The sequence below is a fragment of the Asparagus officinalis genome, chromosome 7 (genome assembly GCF_001876935.1).
Source record: "Asparagus officinalis chromosome 7, Aspof.V1, whole genome shotgun sequence".
Taxonomy (NCBI): domain Eukaryota; kingdom Viridiplantae; phylum Streptophyta; class Magnoliopsida; order Asparagales; family Asparagaceae; genus Asparagus; species Asparagus officinalis.
Window position 1 is genome coordinate 136,516,095 of NC_033800.1, and position 20,281 is coordinate 136,536,375.

The 20,281-nt window shown below is 36.6% G+C and overlaps 1 protein-coding gene and 1 long non-coding RNA gene across 3 annotated transcripts; one reads left to right on the forward strand and one right to left on the reverse strand.

Annotated features, from left to right (window-relative positions):
- On the reverse strand, window positions 4,964-18,319 carry LOC109848895 (pre-rRNA-processing protein TSR2). Of its 2 annotated transcripts, none has more exons than XM_020418615.1 (5): window positions 18,040-18,319; window positions 10,105-10,321; window positions 9,936-10,027; window positions 8,479-8,592; window positions 4,964-5,310 (listed from the first exon to the last, which is right to left on the reverse strand). In XM_020418615.1, exons 2-5 carry the CDS (start codon window positions 10,319-10,321, stop codon window positions 5,137-5,139), a joined length of 597 nt encoding a protein of 198 aa, XP_020274204.1. In that variant the 5' UTR covers window positions 18,040-18,319; the 3' UTR covers window positions 4,964-5,136. The 2 variants fall into 2 exon arrangements, with proteins under 2 accessions (XP_020274204.1, XP_020274203.1); XM_020418614.1 differs by having other exon boundaries at window positions 10,105-10,324.
- On the forward strand, window positions 17,523-18,036 carry LOC109848896. The gene is made up of 2 exons (XR_002248938.1): window positions 17,523-17,870; window positions 17,948-18,036. It is a non-coding gene; the product is annotated as an uncharacterized LOC109848896 (long non-coding RNA).

The following is a 20,281-nucleotide window of genomic DNA, read 5'->3' on the forward strand; positions in this document are numbered from 1 at the left end:
CTAAAATACAAAGTGAACTTAAATTTTTTAAAAAAATCACTTTATAGGTAGAATTACTCATTTTGGAAGTGAATGAATTTAAAATAAATTGTTGGGATTGTGTCTTTGATTCTTTGTATAACTTCATGAGAATTAGATAGGGTTAGAGATCTATCACGATTAGGAGATTGAGTCTTATCATGATTAGGAATTTGAATCCTATTCTAATTAGGAAGTTAGGTTAGATAGAGTTTTGGTTCCCTATATATATTCTTCTATTATTAAAGGAAAAACTAATGAGAAGAGAGAACCAATATTCTTGTAATCTATGGTGAGTAGATGGCATAGCCTGATTCAACAATATTGTGCGAGAGGCGATGGTTTGATAGTCTTTGTCCATGTAAAAAATTACAATATTGAGAGAGAGTTTCACAGTCTTTGTCCGTTTAAAAGATTATAAGGATTGTGTTTTGGAGAGAATATGAGAGTTGATTATGTATGTGAGGTTGAGAGATTAAGAGACAAGAGTTGAGTGGTTTTTGTTGTAGTTCTCCCTGATACATAGTAGATTTCTCGTATTGTTGCCCTATGGATGTATGTCGAAGTTGGTCGACCAAACTACGTAAATCTCGGTGTTCTTTTTTTATTGCAGTTATTTTCTCCCTGATACATAGCGGGTTTCTCGTATTTTAGCTCCTTGTCTTCCCATGGTAAGTCCCAAAGACACTGTACGATAAGCCCAGCCCATTAAGGCCCACAATAACGGACCGCGGCATTTCCGTTAATCACAACAAATCCAGGGATAATTATGAAGTTGCCCCTCTTAAATACTCGACGGAGTCCTCTCTCCTGATCAAGAGCGCGGACCTCGAGGGTATCATACCTCTTCCCGAAATACCCCCGTTCTTGCCACCAAATTACAAGGAAGAGGAACAACTCAAAAAAAAAAAAAAAGAGCACCTTTTTTCTTCTCTCACTTACAAAATTTTGCCGAGAATTTCTCATTTCGATTCATTCTTGTTCCAAGATCTCAAATTTGCATGAGCCAAATCGTAATTTGAACCGATTCACCGATTCTTTAGCCACAGATTCGATTTTGATCACGGCTCTCTTAAATCTCCAGTTCGCAACCTAGGGTTAGGTCTTGAAACCGCCATGAAAGNNNNAAAGTCCACCCAGTTCCCAGGAAGCGCAACATAAACCCTAACCTCGTTTCCCGCCAAAAGAAGCTCCGCCGCCTCCCTCACATCTTCAGCAAGGTCCTCGAGCTCCCGTTCCCCTCCGACGCCGACGTGGAGGTTGAAGAGGGCCCCACCGCGTTCAAATTCACCGCCGCCGCCCATGATCTCGGCGACGGTGTTGGGGCCCACGCGATTGAAATCTACCCGGGGGTTTTGAGGGTGGTGGTTAGGGACGAGAGCGGGGACCGCCGCGGGGAGGAGGAGGGGGAGATGGAGATGGACATGTGGCGCTTTTGGCTGCCGAGTGGGGCGAAGAGTGTTGGCGGGGAGTTGGTTGTGATTGTGCCGAAGGGGGCCGAGGATGAGGGTGAGGAGGGAAGAGAGGAGTTTGGTATTAGTCAGCTGGTTCTTGTACAGTGATGGTTCGTTTCTGTTGATTGTTATTGTACCTTTGATGCTCTCGGTTGATGAATCGATGATCAACGTTTGCGAATTCGAAATCGTTGTTTACTCTTTTCTTTCGATAATTCGAAATAAGTTGCAATTTGTTCCCATATATTTCTTATTTATTTTGACACTTAAAGCTTTGCTATGTGAATAGGAAGGAAGAAGGAGGTGAAAAGGTTTGATGTGTAGTTGCTTAGCAAACGTTTCCTCCCTTGTTATTTATGCTTGGCAGTGGCAATGTGATTTGTGTCTTAATTTGGAGTTCATTTGGTTTAGACGAAATGTAGGTATAGTGATTTAACCAAGGGTATTCCACTGTAGTTTGGAACGTAACATTGATGGCATTTGTTCATCGCATTGTTTGTATATGTTTGAGTTAATGGCTTATCTTACACGTGCATTCATTAGCTATTCCTTTTGATGTTGCGCCAACTTGATGGTTCGTGGAACATGGTTATGGTTGTAGCCTGGTTTCTTATGTGTGAAACATTTGTGTGTTTGTGTTTAGTTTCTAGTATATTCGGCCAGCAATTTGTGTGAATGGTTAAAGAACTATGATAATCATATGAACTGGACTTTGCTATTATAGTATTCATATATAGGCTTCTGGAACTTCAATTGTATCATTATCATCAGTGTATAGTTTTCATGAACTTGTGTATTGTTTTGCTAGCCTGTTATACTCAGCCGATCCTTGCACTCAAAACCTTTGATGTTTAAATGATATGCACATGCACGAAGTACATTCGCACATCTATAGGGAGTGAGGGAATTTATGTACTCAATATTTGTACACACGCACATGCATGCATGCCCGCGCATAGAGAGACATACATGCATGTACATTTATGGTTTCTGTTGTTGTCTCATTTCCTGGTTCCCTTTGATGGCTAACTGATTTCTTCTTTCCTACTGCACATGCATGAATCTTTTGTAGCCACCGTATATTTCATCGGGGTTCTTTGGCTCAACTTAGTTCTGTGGTTGTGGATGGCGGTTTATCAGTAACTTGTATGCCATGTTGGTTTGTAGTTTCTCTAATAATTCTCAAATGTTACTGCAATAGAGATGTGATCTTGTGATGTCAACCTCTAGAGGGGTTATGCATGGCTTCCTCTTTCTATGAAGCGCTTATATTTCCATCCTTGGTTATCCATAGACATTGTCTGTTGGCAGGTCATATCTCATGAGCTTGTGTCCAACTTCTGCCTTTTTCCTCTTGCTAACTGTGTTATACTTAATTTTGCAGAGAAAACAATCCTTCAAGCAAATCAGAGTATGGGGTATTTTTGGAGATGAAAAGTTTCCGGAACGTTTTAGAGGAAAATCAGACATTTTTAGTGGCCATGGGCAAACTTGTTTTTGTGTTTATATTTCTTAAGATATCTTCTAAAAGCTCTTTCTTCAGTAAGTGTTAAAAGATGAGTTTTACCTTCTTCAGTCTCCGTCTGTCTGACATTGTGGTTTTTAGTAAATTTCATTGTCTTCTACGTTTTGTAAATTGTTTCACCTGCTTTCTGTGCATATCATATCTTGCTGTAAAAATACGGGGCCTTTCGAAGTCAGATTTCTTTGTTTTCTTGATGTGGCCTTTCGAAGTCAGATTTCTTTGTTTTCTTGATGTTTGTAAAGAAAAATCCTACCGGATTAAGCATTTTTGCAAAGCTTTTTGGCTATTTGTTTGATGAGCACTTAGTGTTGCTTATTCTCGACCTCAATCTATTGTGCTTTATTTATTTATTTATTTACTTATTATGATGATGAAAATCTATTGCGCTTGTTAACTTGGACATATGTTGGCAGATGGAACTCTAATACCCTGGGGACCTTTTTAAATACTTTAGACCCAATTTTCTGAGTGTTTCCACTTGTATGGCAGGGGGTAAAAGTTCAGAAAACTTTATAAATACTTGAAACAAACAAAATTATTCAATGATCATTTGGTGGGTGATTGTATATAATTGGAGATAATTGCAAGTCGCCCACCAAGAGTTGGTAACATCCATCAATAGTTTATGCTCACAAGTATAATACACGAGGAAAAACCACTACATAAGCAAATAATTCAAGGACTTGGTCATCTTTTACCTACACGTGTTTGCATGCCCAAGTCATGGAAGTGGAGAAATACCAGGATAACACTAAAATAAATGAAATGAACCATGATTCATTGCCAAGCTTTCAGTGTGGTATATAAATTCCTGTGGATCTAAATTGGGATGAAATAGAGCCACATCTTGAGGAGGAGAGGTGGCCTCAAGCTATTCCTCTGCCATTATGTACGGCAATAGCTTTCCACTGCCCAGGCAATGGGAAGCTTCCCCCTCGCGAAAGGGCAACGACGCTGACCAACAACTCTTTGTAGAATGTCAGTGACAAGGCGAGGAGGAGCGCCATTTGAGCGAGAAAGAATTTACTATACAGATTTTAAAATCGATGGTTATTCAGATAGATGGACACATACATATAGCGCTGGTTTTGTATTTTGATTGAACTAGTTCAGAGTTGCTAGTAGAGCATGTTTCACATTCTGCTTCATGGCACCTCCACCAAGCAAGCTTTTCTCAAGCACTCGTGACGGAACGAGGGTAGATTGGACATTTTCACTATTCACAACACTTGCTCGACGCGAAGTTGAGAAATCTCAGCTCACATGTAGGATGTTCTGAGAAGATTAGTGTTCTAGAGTTGACACGGGAACACTTCACAGGATCAGCTTCATGTCTATATGATTTTATTTAGTGCCTTGTGTATGATTTTCCGGATCACGCTGAAAAAGCCGAGATGTAACGCCCACTTGATTAAGCATCTAGTTGCTTGCATGCGATGGAAGTTGATAAGAAAAAGGTGGGATTGAATAGGGTTGATGTGTGCACCACTGCCCAGTTCTCATAGAATGAGATATGAGCAGGTGTAAGTTGAATCCAAATAACAAATTGTACGACTACTTTTGATCGCATCATTTGTTCACCTTCATCTTTACTTAATTCTTCATTTCTGAGGGATGGATAAGACACTTGCACAATAAGAAAGAACACGAGCTTTCTCGAGAAAACATGTGAAGGTGATGTCGTTGTCTCATAATGAGCAGAGTGGATGGTACCTTAAAAAAAAGGAAATATTTCCCTGGTGTTTGAAACTTCCAGGTGCTTAATCATAAATGCAATTATTTGAGAAAAGTCTAGGGTTATCTACAGATATACCTCATTTATAACCCCCTAAATTATTAATTAGTATTTACAATCTCTGAAGTTCAGGTCGGCATGTCGATAAATTATATTTTCTCCTCAATTTATTGGAACAAGAAAAACACCAAAATGTAAATCAGGGTATAACGCTGACAAAAAAAGTTTTAGAGGGGGAATACAAGTTACCATAACCCAAAAACTTATTACTTATCAAGAATACTTAAAGCAACATGCTCGGTAATAATAAAATTAGGACAATCAGAATAATCTATGACACAACCGATAAGGAAACAAAAGGATGTTCATAATACAATTTTACAAGTCTCCAGCAAAATGATCTGTTATCCTGACTTCTTGCCCCTGTTTCGCCTGGGGGCAACAACTGCCCATCCTTCTTCATCCGGCATTTCATTTTGTTTCGGCTGTGGACCCGATTTAGGCACGACTGGTTCATCTACCATCATATCTGAAGCTTCTTCATCTGAGCTCTCATCATCATCATCATCATTAGTCACCTACAACAAGAACAGAGCATTTGCATCAGGTTTTGTTAGCTTTTTCAAGCCGCCTACAATGAGCCAGATCACAAACTATAGAAAGCACCAGAGTCCGAGTCACAAGAACAGATAAGGCTACGTTATAAAATGTTAGCACTGATTATTTGTTATATCTTTTTCAGAAAAACATCACAGGCTCCCAAAACTATTTAGTACTCTTATCCTTCTTACTGTTTCATCTGTAAACTTGAAGATGGAAATGGAGATCCGACTCACATTCGGAAAGTTTGGGATAAAGGTTTTATTGCTGTAGTTATTTTATCACAACTTGTGAAACTTAAAAATCCTAATGAAGTAGGAAATGGTTTTAACTCACAATCTGTTGGTAATAACTAGCAAGCTATCTTAAAATTGGAAGAAAATCATTTTTCTGCCAAATTACTAGACTTTTGCATCTGTTTTATAAATCCGATGATCGAAATTGAATTGTATCCAGCATTCAATCCAAAGTTAAAAGGCTCAACAGTTGCCATACTAAAGACAGATTCCATTTCTCGATATGTAGGCACCATGATAGATCCTCTTGGTTTATGCTCAATCATCAGTTAAATAAAGACTTGCAGTTAAGCATTGAATGCAGCGATTGTGGCCCAAACCTCCATTTTTCAGCTTTCTAAAAGAATCTAGTCAATGATTAAGAGATTACTTTGTTCAATAATATGCTAGCATACAAACAATTATTTATCAGTGTCATAGTATGATGGAAACGTACCACTATCAGTATCATAGTATGATGTATTAGTGGCCAAAGAAAGAAGTGGGCTGGTATCAGAGTATCAGAATGAAAAAGTTGAATGGAACAGTGTTGATTAGAGAGCATAGGAACAGCAATAGCAGTGAAAATGTATTCTTAACCTTCGCAAGTGTTCATTGGCTCATCTTTTTAGCTACCTAAATAATTTATTCCACTCTCATGATAATACAGGTTACTATTGTTAACCACATTTTAGCACTAACGTATACACTTCTTAAATCAGCTATGGCTAGATCCAAGGTTTATATGTCAAAGAAAATCTTCCTGTACTAAAACGTAATAGCCGTCAAAACAAACTCAAGTCCATCACATATAATCATCAGTCATAGAGTTTCTTTAAGACAATAAATAAAAATAACAAACAAGAACTATAATCAAATTACCCGAAGGATTTATACTTTCAAACAGGTCGTCATTAGGATTGCAGTCTCATAGAAATTTTATCTTTTGTCCAATGCAGATAATTATTAAATACCAAACTTCCATGTGAAGATGGAAAGATGGCCATCTAGCAAGACACTTAACTGCATCTTATTTGCTGAATATTGAATATGTGCACCTAAGCTCTTCTGGCTCACAATTCTTTCTTGAAAAAAAATCACGCCTCTTTTCATGATAACCATTGAGCTTATATCAATGACAAGTATGCAAGTAATTATCAAAAAGACGACTTCAATTGAACCAATGAAAAGTGACCAACTTATTGCAGGACAGACTAAGTGGAAACTATTTGCAGAATATTGAATTTATGCTCCCAAATTATTCCTACTTTGCTTAAAATATCAACCCAAGCTATATTCGATGTGACCTTAGAGCATATATAGTGTAATATCTAATTCACACGCGCTTTAGGTCATATACACAAACAAACAAACACACACATATCCAACTTGGGAAAACAAAGCAGATGGAGAAATTGGACAAATATCGAGCAGTAAAAAAAATCCATATAAGAAGATGAGAACTTGATTGGTAAATGGAAACAAATCTGAGATGCTATTATAAACTCTCACAGCTGCTTTGGAATTGTCCCCGGCCCATTTTTGTTTTTCATCTGATATTTTACTTTACCTTACGAGAATATTGAATGGAAAAAGTCATCTTCATATAAGAAGATGAGAACTAGATTGGTAAATGGAAACAACTCTGAGATGCTATTATAAACTTTCATAGCTGCTTTGGAATTGTCCCCAACCCCTTTTTGTTTTTCATCTGATATTTTACTTTACCTTATGTGCGAATTATGGAAAACAAATCAAATAGCCCCTCCTTTAGCTACTTAAATCAATCTAGTTGAAGGAAGACAAGTCTTTAAAGCCTCTATTTCCTACACTGTATTGTTTCTAAATATTAAAACAGTCATCACTACTTCTTTAACGTTCATGAATTCTCCTTAACCAAATGAGAATATTAGGACATTGAATATTAGGACATCAGGTTGTGTGGTTTATCTGAACTTGGAGATGAGTCCATTTCTGTGTAGTAATTAGTAAAGAACATCATCTTCCATCTTTGTTTCTATGCTTTCATGGTCTAGGAAGTTGGAGGACTGCTTCTTGGATGCATGTAACTGAATAAATGTCAAATGCTATGTTAACCTGTCTGCCTCCTTATCCAGACTTTATGTCAAGGTCATCTCTTGTTTTGCCCTGGTTATGACTTCACCTCAGAGGGATTTGACGTCATATGAGAGTTAAATGACAAGACAGTTGTTAAAACTTGATCAACACTTTATAAAGCTTTCAGGCTCCATAGTTACTTCATCTTGATTGTTGATGGAAAAGGTTTAGGACGATGGTGAACCCTCCACCCCACCCTTGCCTCCACTAGGCTTTTCATCCAACATTCAGCGCAACATGAATCTACATTCTTCATGTAAACTATCACCATTGAGCATATAAGGCTATTATTCATTTTATTCATGCAATTCGACATTTGTAAACACTTTCTTTTATGCAGCTAAAGTCCACCTTTAAGTCCACACAACTACACAAGTACTTCAGGGTAGTTCAAAAATCTCACTTACATAATCTTTTAGCATATTTCATGCTTTTTATAGCATTCACAAAAATGTGTTAGTAAGTTTACCCAGATAATCTTGCTGCCTAGCAAATTTAACCAAATCATCAGAACACATTGATATAAAAAATAAATTTTTTGCTTGGAGATTTTTCTAATAAGAGTTTGTAAGACGATGCTACAATGAGATGGAACTGTTATAAAAAATGTTGCCTAAATAATTAGCTCATAGCTATTCAATTTAATAAACCCTATACCTGCCAAAAGATTGTTCTGCTTATGAAAAATAAAAAAGCAAAAAAGCATGTCCAACTACAGCAAAATTAATCTTAAGTTAAGTTGAATAAGATTACCCTTTTACTTTGAGAAACAGCATTCATCATAGGAACTGACTTCCTTAGCTTTTCAATTGATTCATAATTTCCTCTAAGGCAATCTTCATGCATAACCATCAACTCCTCAGCAACCTTAACATGATATCATAAGTAAAGATTACGCCACAGAATAGAGGTCTTGAACATCTAGAATCATAATCAGCACGCTACACAAAAGCATATGACATATGGAACAATTTGTATGAACATAAAATAAATAAGGTCATAATGGAGCGGGGATTCACAGCAAAGAGAGGTCATTAAGAAAGAAGGAATAATGCACAAGAATGCTGGATGATAGCCATTTAGGAAGAAAGTTTTGGGACTGGACCAACATAGTATGAGTTGAATATAAGTTTAAGTGTTTAACAAACACAAATAGCCAGACACAACAGAATGCAGATAGTTGATAAACACAATGCTCACATGAGAAGCAGAAGTCAGGCTCTAAAGATGAACAACTAACATCAGATAATGATGTTCACTTTAAGGATTAGGTAAACGAAACAAATTTAAAAAAAGAGTTCTGAAGTTCACTTGAATAAAAATATAACCCATAGTGAACCCGGATCAAGAAATGAGGAAAACATTATAAATATATAATCACTACTGCATAAACTTAGAACTTTCTATCAGCTGTTTTCAGTAACATGGGCCAAGCAGAAAGATTTAGAATACTTTCCATACTCTAGCTAATTCATCTCATAGCTGAGGAAACAGTTCACGTCAGTAGGGATTCAATCCTCCCTCGCAACTTAAATAAGAAAAGGTGCCTAGATCCCGAGAGTGAAATCCTTCAGTTGGATTATACATGAGAATATGGACTTCACTTTCCATAACTAAAAAATTATGATGAAAGGGATTGCTACATTTATATTGCTCACTTGAACAGGAGTCTTGAAAATAAGAAGTCTTGGACATTGAGTTCATCCTATTACAAACCGAAGAATTTCATGATACTAAGCGCATAGAGCTGAATTCATAAACTTCATGAATGATTCCCTCAAAAAATCGCAATATCAACTACAACTTATAGCATTCTGCTTGATACTTTTCTAAGTTTTTTTCGTCAAGGGAACCACCCCTAACTTAGGCACTATTTCACATTACCACCCTTAATTACTCAAATTTTAGAAAACCATCCCTATCTACCATTCTATTAACCCATAACCACCCATGACCGTTTCCCTCGTACTTTTCCATCCAAGAAATTATATTTGACAATTTTATCCTACGTAAGTTTAATTTTGTGGACTTTGAGTATCACAGTTAAATTTGTTAAAACTTGGGTATCAAAATCAAATTTTGTTGAAATTTGGGGTATCAAAATTAAATATTGTTGAATTTTGAGGTAACAAAGTTAAGTTTTGTTTATCTTTGGAATATCAAAGTTAAATTTTGTTGAACTTCTAAAATAGAAGCAAGAAACAAGATACCTCTTCAACACTGCCATCGTCGATCTCAGTATTGAAAGAAAGCGCCATGCATTCATCCAATATATTCTCCAGATCGTCAATATAAAGGGGCTCTAAGAAAAAAAAATCAAAATATTAACATCTCATCAGCAAATAGAAGGATTATGGAGGATAAAACCCAAGCCCTAACCTTTGGATTGGGAGAACCAGGAGAGGATTGAGGAGGCGAGATCGTGCGATTTCTGGCGGGAATCTCGGCCGCCCCATTGATTCTCGATCGCCATCTGGAGAGCGGTCCATCGCGAGAGAACGAGAGAGATGCCCTCGCTGAAGAGGTTGAAGGACTCCGGGTTTAGGGTTTGAGATGGGCCAGCTTCGCTTCCTCCATTGAAATTTGAAGAATTCATCTTCTGACAAAAAACAAATAACATTTTAGGGTTTTGGCTGAAGCGGCGACGGCGCGAGATAGCGCAAACGGAGAGAATATAAAGGTAATTATGCTATTTCTAATGGATACTTGGTAGAGGCTATTAATTTCAACCGCACCCCTGTAGGATTGTTGCTAGCGCTTAACACCCCTTGGGAGCTAAACTTCGCCTAACCCACTTTAAATATGGCTGCCCTCTTTTTATAATACCCAAAATGCCCTTTAGATTAGTTGGGCCTCTTTTTAGCTTATTTACTCTCATTTTTGCTGTTTTTTCGTTTAGAAAGACACAATTGAAGCATGAAAGAAACTTAATTTGGATAAATTAATTCTCAAAACAGAATCCGAACGAGTGGGGACATTAAAGAAGCTTTACTAGCTGTTAGAATGAATTTTATGAACTTTTAATAATTTGTATCGTTGTCCAATTATGACAAGGTCATGCTAATAGTTCTAGCGAAGTCAAGAAATAAGCAGTAAACCAATCTGAGACATGACACGTTAGTTCGTAGGAATGAGAATGTTCATTAGACATAAACTGATCGGAAATGAGAAAGTTCTAAAATTTTAACAACTCACAAGAGGAAATAGAGAGAACCCTAAACCCTAACCACTTTTACTGTTAGGGTTTACGGGTCGAAAACTAAAACCCTAGTTACGATATTGGGCTCAAATTGCAGGGGAAACGACAAAATTATTTGCAATTGATCGAGGAGAGGTAGAAAGAGATAGCTTGAGATTCGATAGGGATGCTCGGAGCTTTAGACAGCAACAGTCCTCTTTCGTGTAAATAAAGGTATAAGGAATTTCGCAAGACAATTCAACCCAACAACGGAAAATATAAAGAACTTCGTTTAAATAAAGATAAAGAACACGAATTTTACCTGAGAATTCGAGTAAACAAAAACCCTAGCACGCGATTTTACCGAAGGCAAGAAGGAGAGAGATACGAGGGAGAGAAAAAGGAGGTTTTGGAGAAAAACCCTAGCTCACGTTAATTAATATATATTTTCCACCATGAGAGAGCGAGAGAAAAAGGAGGGAACGATGAAATGAGAGGGAGAGGGCGCGGTGATTGTAACCCTAGCCCTCTTTCTCTCTTCCTCTGCGACTTTTTAATTGCGGTTTAATTGAGATTCTGTCAAAACCGGAGGTTTTGGAGAGGGAAACAGATTTCTTAATTGCATATTGGTTCCTCACTTTATTTTTAATTGCGAAATAGTCCCTCATCTAATTATTTACTTATTAGTCCCTAAGATCTTCAGTTGCCTTGTCAATCCGCTCCTTGTGTTAGGTGGTGTTATTAATGGCCGGTAAATATGATAGAACTAGCAGAATACCCATTATATCACCACTTATACTAATTCAAACCCACATTCTTTCTTTGCCAATGACCCCATGTTTCTCCCAATCCCAAAATTAAGATTATTTTCATGTCTAGCTTCCCGCTAAACCCAAAACTTTGGAGGAAAATATATACCACAGGGTAATAAGATAAGGGAGGTTATTGATTGGGACAAATTGGGCCAAGCGAAAAAATTATTCCAATGAAACAATTTTATCCCTTTGGGATATTTTAAGTAGGGTAAAGTGGGATAATGGGACAATTTGAGCATTTGATTTGACAATTCATGTGGGATAATTAATAATGTAGCGCCTTATTAAAATATAATTTTATCTATTAATTACTTCTAAATTAACTTATCCAATTGGTTTAGTATATTATTATAATATAGACATTATTTTATTTTAAATTAAAATACAATATATTATAATTACTAACTAATATTATTAATTATTATATTACATTATATTATATTATATTATATTAGCATGCTATACTATATATAATAATTAATATAATATAATATCAATATATTTAATATAATATTTTAATAATATAATATTTAATATAATACATTATTTTATTTATACAAAAATATAATATGTTATACTATAACTACTTTTTAATTATTATATTATATTACATTATATTAGTATGGTACATTATATAATAATTGATATAATATATGAATAATATATATAATATAATACTTTAATAATATATTATTTAATTTAATATATTATAATATAGTATCATAGGATATAATGTACTTTATAAAATATTATAATATTTTACTTTATTCAATGTAATATTTTTTAATATATGAATAATATATTTAATATAATACTTTAATAATATATTATTTAATTTAATATATTATAATATAGTATCATAGTATATAATGTACTGTATAAAATATTATAATATTTTACTTTATTCAATGTAATATTTTAAAAAAATCTAAAAATTCAATTAGTTGTAAATTTCTTGTATTATCAGTAAATAACAATTAATAAGCTTGTTGTATGAATGAAACTATGAAGAAATTCAAGAAATATAGCATCATAATATGTGTGATAGCGGGTTAAGCCGCTTTTAACAACAAAAATCCGCTTTTAACCGCGAAAATCCGCTTTTAACCGCGAAAACCCGCTTTTAACCGCGAAAACCCGCTTTTAACCGCGAAAACCCGCTTTTAACCGCGAAAACCCGCTTTTAACCGCGAAAACCCGCTTTTAACCCGCTAAAATCCGCTTTTACGCGCTATTCGAATGAATAGCGGATTTTCTCGCTTAAGTAAGCCGCAAAACCCCTACGCGTAGCGCTAAGGGCCGCGACAGCTATTCGCGCCGCTATAGCCCCGCTATTCGACGCTATTTACAATGTTGAACGTACGTATTAACATTTTTAAATATAGTATTAACATTCATTGCGATGCTAAAACTTCCTAGTATTCCTCTCAGTCTATACGTGATAAACTGCTGTAGCTAGGGACATCCTCAAAGTTCTCTTCTTCCATGCCCAATTACGAAAATTACAAACATTGCTATGAAGAACCCCTAAATGCACTACTATATACCGTCTCAACAAACTTCCCTTCACTGCTAGCCACAAGATGAACTAATGTCTAGGCGCAGTAAATCTCTCCCATATTGTAGATGACCAATGAATCAGAGGGTAGTTACAGAATAAATCTCTTAGCAAGCATAGTTACAGAAAGCCTTAGGCGATCTAGGCGATGGACCAGACCAGACACCTAGAGCGTAGGTGGGGGGAGGGGGGCTAGGTGGTTTTCCTATTTTTAATTTTTTAATTACAATTATTGACAAAAAATACCAGTGTGGTGGTGGAGGTTTTGCTTAAGGTCTGAGGAGATAGAGGAGGTGTTCATGGTTGGAGGATAGAGGAGTTTGCAGGAGGTTGGAGAATGTGGAGGCTGCAATGAAGGAAATCACGATCAAGGCCTAAAGGGTGCAGTCCACGTAAGCAGCTCACACTCTCCTTGACGCTCCTATTGCCTAGGTGGATAGTCTAGGCACTAAGCGCTAGGTGGGCGACGTAAGTACTGCCTTGGAATCGGTTGCCTGGGCAGGCTAGATGGAAGCTTTTTAAAACACTAAGCAAGACTGAAATTCAAAAAGTTTCATCTTTAATCCGCTTAGCCATATTCTGGGTAATATACTGTTGTTTAGGCCATTTACTCCTAGTCCAATCCCTCACCTTGAATAAGCTTCTCCAGAAGCAAGAATTAGATGGCCTAGAGATCACATTCCAACAGATTTATGCTTCAAATAGTGGCTATGAAGTCATTTAATCCACAACATATCCTTCTTTAAGTGAACAGCCCATAAGATTTTAAGCACTGAAACCATGTTCCAATTCCCAGTATGAAATAAACCCTGATTCTTAAGCATGTACATAGTCTCCCGCTGACGCAAGATGAGCTTTATGCTCACCTTCCCTCTCACCCCATATGAATCTAGAGCATGGAGCATCAATCATGTGTAGTCTGATTTGGTAGCGAGCATATAGTAGTCCAATAAACATGCATACGGAACAAAACTGACTTAACCAATTCTATGCTGCTTGCATAGGATAGTTTGAAAGATCCTCACAACTTTAGTTTTGATTCTCTCTTACCAACTCCTGACAGTGTTTATGCGCCACTTTTACATCAGACATCGGGACCCCAAAATACTTCACAAGAAGGGTACCTTCTTCATAACCAGTAGCTAGCATAATTTGAGCCTTAAACTCCTTGGAAACCCCAGAGATAAAAATGATACTCTTTGATTTATTCACCTCAAGTCCAGACATAACAGGGAATTGATCAATTTTCGTCTGAAGGGCCAACAAATAAACCTTTTCAGCTTTAACAAATAACAGGAGATCATTAAGAAACTCCTTTGTTTTGTTAATTTCATACACTGTTAGGGGGGTTATTCATTGGTGTAATTTTAGGGGTAAAGGGATAATTTTTGGAATAACAGTGTTTGGTGTTATTCATTGGGGTAATTGGGTATGGATTCAATTGTATGGTGTTATTGGTTTGTTGGGATAAATATGAGACAAATACACTACTTCCCCAAAAATTACCCCACCTATATAAACACTACTCAACCCCACCCTCAAAATTTACCCAATTTTTTTTGCTGGAACAATATGAGAACAAAATTACCCCACTTCCATCTCTTCCTCCCTGTGTGCCTCCTCCTTCCCCAAAGAGAACCCACCACCAAGCTCCAGCCCCTCCTCCCTCTCGTCTCCGCCAGTCTCCGTCACCTATATTCCTAGAGCTCAAACCCCCTGCTCCTCTTTGCCTAGCCCCCTTCACCGCCTGAGCTCGCCTCCACCTCCTCCCTCTCGTCTCTGCCAGTCTCCGTCGAGGCGGAATCCTAGAGCTTCCTCTACCCCTCGTCGGAATCATGTGGCTATTCTCGCCGTCCGATGGGGTACATCGTCGGAATCCTGAACCCCTCGAATCTAAACCCCAGAGCTTCAGGATCACTAGAGACTAAAAAGATGTGGGTCCTAAAGTTCGGGTTTTGGATAAGAAGGGGATAGATGCGAATTTGAAACCTAATTTGTTGAGGGCCAGTTTGGATGTTGATTTGTGGAAACCTGATGGAAAAGATTCTAGGGTTTCAAAAGAAATTGCTCCCAAATCCATTGAGAATTCCAATGAGAATGGTGTTCGAGCTGTTAGCAATATCCAAGCAAGCTTCATGAAAAGCTTGCTGCACTAGAGGGAAGAGTCCAAAGAATTGCTTTTGACATCAAAAGGACCAAAGAGATGTTGGATTCCAATAATATTATTATATCATTTTTAATATTTTATATTAAAATAATCTTTAAAATAATAATAATAATAATAATATTATTATTATTATTATTATTATTTAATCATTTGATGTAATATCAAGTTAAACTTGAACTTAATTGATCTATAGATATTATATTATAAAAAGATGTCATACCAATTGTTCCACTCAAATTATCTCATTATCCCATTTTATCCCACTTTATCCCACTCAAATTAACTCATTGGGTAAAATTACCCCATTGGAACAATTTAACCCAATTTGCCCCAAATTACCCCAATGAATAACCCCCCCTTAGAATCATAATGCTAGAAAGCCAGTAACTACCTAGCTATAATTTTCAAATTAGGTATGAGGCTTCTGCTAGCGAACATAAATTGCCTTTAGCTTGTGTACTTGTGCCTCAGAGGTTTCTTCATACACACATCCTTAGTACTACTAGCATAGATGAAGACACTTGTTACGTTGACTTGAAATCTAGGCTAATTGTTTCACAACCAAATGAGATGAGTAAACTATTTTGCAACCAAATGAGCCTTGCAACAATCCATTGACCCGTCAAGTTGATGTTTCACAATAAATGCCTATCCACATGCACTAACATTGGTAAAAGCGGGAAGCCTGGGGCCGGAACAAACTCCCAAACACCTCGAGATACAAGAGCATCTATCTAATCAATAGCTTGTTTTACATAAGATTATTCATTCTATCCTGATAGTTTTTGGGTACATTAATAAAATAAAGAGATGAGGCAAACTGGCATTAAGAATGACTAAGATGATCAAATGATAAACTTGGCACTAGAATGAAAAGTAAATGACCTTGATCTTTCGTAAGAGCAATTTGTAGCTCATGAGCAGAACTAGGGGCAATGATGGAATCTCCTTCTGATGACATTAGATTAGAAGTGAAAGGGTTTAGTCTATTGAAGAGTGTGCACTTGTAAAGGCTTGGCTGCAATGCTGATAAACATATATGTTGCGAATGAGGGCACACTCAAAATGATAAGAAGTTTTAGGAAAATACCAAGGTTGCTGATCGCGGATCGCGGCGCGTCGCGGCGAGGTACCGCTAAGGCTATATCGGGCTATTGCGGCGAAATCGCGGCAAATAGCGCACAGTCAAATAGCGGTCAAATTTAAATATATTTAAATATCCTATAATAAGAAAATTCATAAAAAAAATCTAAAAATTCAATTAGTTGTAAATTTCTTGTATTATCAGTAAATAACAATTAATAAGCTTGTTGTATGAATGAAACTATGAAGAAATTCAAGAAATATAGCATCATAATATGTGTGATAGCGGGTTAAGCCGCTTTTAACCGCCAAAATCCGCTTTTAACCGCGAAAATCCGCTTTTAACCCGCGAAAACCCGCTTTTACACGCTATTCGAATGAATAGCGGATTTTCCCGCTTAAGCCATCCGCGAAACCCCTACGCGTAGCGCTGAAGGGCCGCGACCGCTATTCGCGCCGCTATAGCCCCGCTATTGGCCGCTATTTACAACACTGATATAGGTACATCTTTTAGTCAACTTTTATTTTTTTCAACAGTAAAATTTCTTTTCATCCCCTGATCTCTTAAAGTTATCGTATTTTACATCCTTCTTCATCTCAAACTCAAAATTTCATCTAGCCCTTTACCCAATAATACCTCCTTTCAACCTCTCTTTCTCTTTCATCAATGGATCCCCCTCCTCCTCCAACCTTACAATTCAAACCCAAAATACAATCTTGGAGAAATTTGGAGGCAAAAACACATGAATCTGAATGCGCATCACTTGTGCCGTCCAAAAGTATGGTATAAGGAAAAAAACTGTAGAAGATGCAGTTCATTCATTTATTGTCTTTGATGTTGTTATTCAGAAGTGTGTATGACGAGCTATTTGATATCGTGAAAGATTTATCTATTTTTTCTGTCTTTCCATCCTTTTTGTTCCTACAATCGTGAAGAACGATTTCACCGAGGACAACACAAAAAACATAAGACGCATAACGTAACGCTTACCTCCGGTTAAGTTACAATAGCGATAACGCATAACGTAACGTAGGTTAAATAATTTATTATTATTTAAATAATTTATTATTATTTAAATAATTTATAGATATATAACGTTCAAAATAAATCAGAAATTTTTAATTTTTAATAATTTCAGCAATTTATAGTAGATTCCGTAATATAATATTGTTTTTTTCTGTTGTAATTCTTTACCAGGATCTGATTAATTATTATGTATATTGAGAAACTATAGCTGAATCTGCAATTCTTCACTGCAAATAGCCAGAATCAAACTCGAGACCTCTCTTGGACTGGGTCAAAGGAATTAGTACTCTCTTGGACTTAAGAGAGGCCTAGACACAGTAACGCCGAAACTAGTAGGATTTGTTATATAAATAATCAATATTTCACAGTTAATCACATCTTCAACAATCAACAGAAGATAGCAACAGAAGATGATATCGTGGAGGGTTTCTTCAGAAAATAGCAAAAAAAGGAGGAAAAAAAAGAAAATCCAGGAAAAAAAAATACCCGACGGGAGATCCAGTTGCAGTGGAGGGTTTCGAACGCTTGCGAGATCCAGTTGCAAGGGAGGGCTTCAAACTCGTGCTGGAGGGCTTCGAACGCCTGCGGAAAGGCTTCGATCGCGTGCTGGAGGGCTTCGAACGCCTGCGGGAGAGCTTCGAATGCCTGCGGAAAGGCTTCGATCGCGTGCTGAAATGGAGGCGACGGGAGATCAGAAGGGGGATTCGCTGGTGTTCAAGAGAAATGGAGGCGACGGGTTAGTTTAGGCCCTCTAGGGTTTTGTTAACAAGTAAATCAAATCACAGCCGTTCTTTTTTTTAAAAGCAATCTAAGCCATTGACAAAATAACCTAAGTTATTAAACGTTACAGTGTTACGTTACATAACCTACATGGGAAAATAACCTACGTTATTTTGTTCTTGCGTTATATTCAAACGTTATGTAACGTTGAGCTTGCGTTACGTTACGCTATGCGTTATTTTGTGTTACGAAACGCGTTATTTTCAACACTGGATTTATTACTTTATATTTTATATATCATGTCATATATTTATAATGTAATTAGCATGCGTTAGTTAAGTAATACAAAAATGTTTGAAAATTATCTCAATTGCCTTCAAAGTGGAACAAAATTATTCCAATATGGAGGATGGGATAAATTTTTACTATTGGGATAAAAAAATTTGTATATGAGTGAGGTAATTTTATCCCAAGTAGTGAAATTGTCTCACTAGTGTCCCAAAAAACCAATAATACAAAAAAGATAATATCATCGTTCCATTGTTCCAATGAATTACACTAGCAAGATTAATACAACTTATTTAATTTAGAGTTATATATATATATATAAACTTATAGAATTAGTAGTTTTATTTAAGAATAATTTAGAGTCAGTTGGACAATAGTATATGGTTTAACCAATTAACCCATATTATTTTAAAGGTTAATAGCAAACAGACCCCTGTAGTATCAACAAATTGTGAAGAGAACCCTCATAGTTTCATTTCGCGAATAAACTTCTTGAGGAATTTTTTTGACTCTTAAAATTGTTTAAAATATTTAAGAAGGTGGGTAGATATCATGTAGTTCTATTGGTGAGTACAAAATTATATGAATTTTAACCTCTTGTGAGGGGTTAAGAGAGAAGAGTTAATGAGAAAGACTAACTTAGTTAACCCTTCACGATAGGTTAAAAATAATTTATTTCCATTTGGATTTGATAGTCAATATTGTGAAAGGTTAAGTTTTTTGTGTTTAGCATATAAAGAAGGGTTAAAACGTTAGTTACCATAAATATTCTAAATTATATTCTTTTTTAGTGTTCAGTTTCTTGCTTTCAGAGGGACTAATTCTTAACCCTTCTCTTTAGGCGGATTTGCTAACCCTTCCAAACGAGAGGTTAACTGACTTTATCCCTTGTAAATGTTAACCCTTTGACCAAATTAGTCTGTTTAACTCATATGGTTAAGGAGGGGTTAAAGGGGTTTAACCCTGCTTCTCTTAACCCCACACCAAACGGGGCCTAGAGGGATATATTAATTTGCACTTAAGCCAATAGTACATGGGTCTATCCGACACAAATAGAGCTAAAAGGGGCCTATTCACAATATGATAACACTACAGGGGTTCTATTTGTAATTAATCCTAATTTGAAAGTTAAATAAAACTTTTGAAGGAAAACGATTAATATAGAGGATATACACTACATATCTTTTTTTTTTTTGCTGTATGCGGCAGCGACGTCACAGGCGGCCTATCGTCTCTCCACGTTTACTCCCAAAACCAGATGTCATCCCAATTCTCCTAACACGCAGCCAGCTGTGTACAAACACAACCAGCACCCGGCCTCTTTAAGATCCCTGGGAGAAGAGTCATCACTGCCGTTGCCGGAGGGCAGGTAACAAATAAAAGTTTTGCATGTCTATTTATAGAACATATTTATTTTCAAATTCACTGTAACAAGAACGAGAAAGATCACAACCAAGAGCATCCCGATCTTAAATCTTCGAAAAATAATGTATATAATAAAGCGAAAACTCATTTTATACGTCATATCGGTTAGGTACATGCCTTACTCTTCCTACGTCTTGATCGGACATGTCGCTGAATAAGCTAATTCAGCTCATAGTCCAGTATCCTCAGTTATCGGATGCTCATTTGAAATAGACTTCAAGCAATAATTATACAAGAGAACCGTCAACCTGCAGGTGATGGCACAGTTCGCAGTGCCGGCTCCGGCCCCGGCACC

Coding starts and splice junctions, on each gene's coding strand:
- LOC109848895 (XM_020418615.1), bottom strand. CDS start 10,321: ATGAATTCTTCAAATTTCAATGGAGGAAGCGAAGCTGGCCCATCTCAA. Junction 10,028..10,104: donor CTGGTTCTCCCAATCCAAAG/GTTAGGGCTTGG, acceptor TTTTTTTCTTAG/AGCCCCTTTATATTGACGAT. Junction 5,311..8,478: donor CTGTTTCTCAAAGTAAAAGG/GTAATCTTATTC, acceptor TTCTTGTTGTAG/GTGACTAATGATGATGATGA.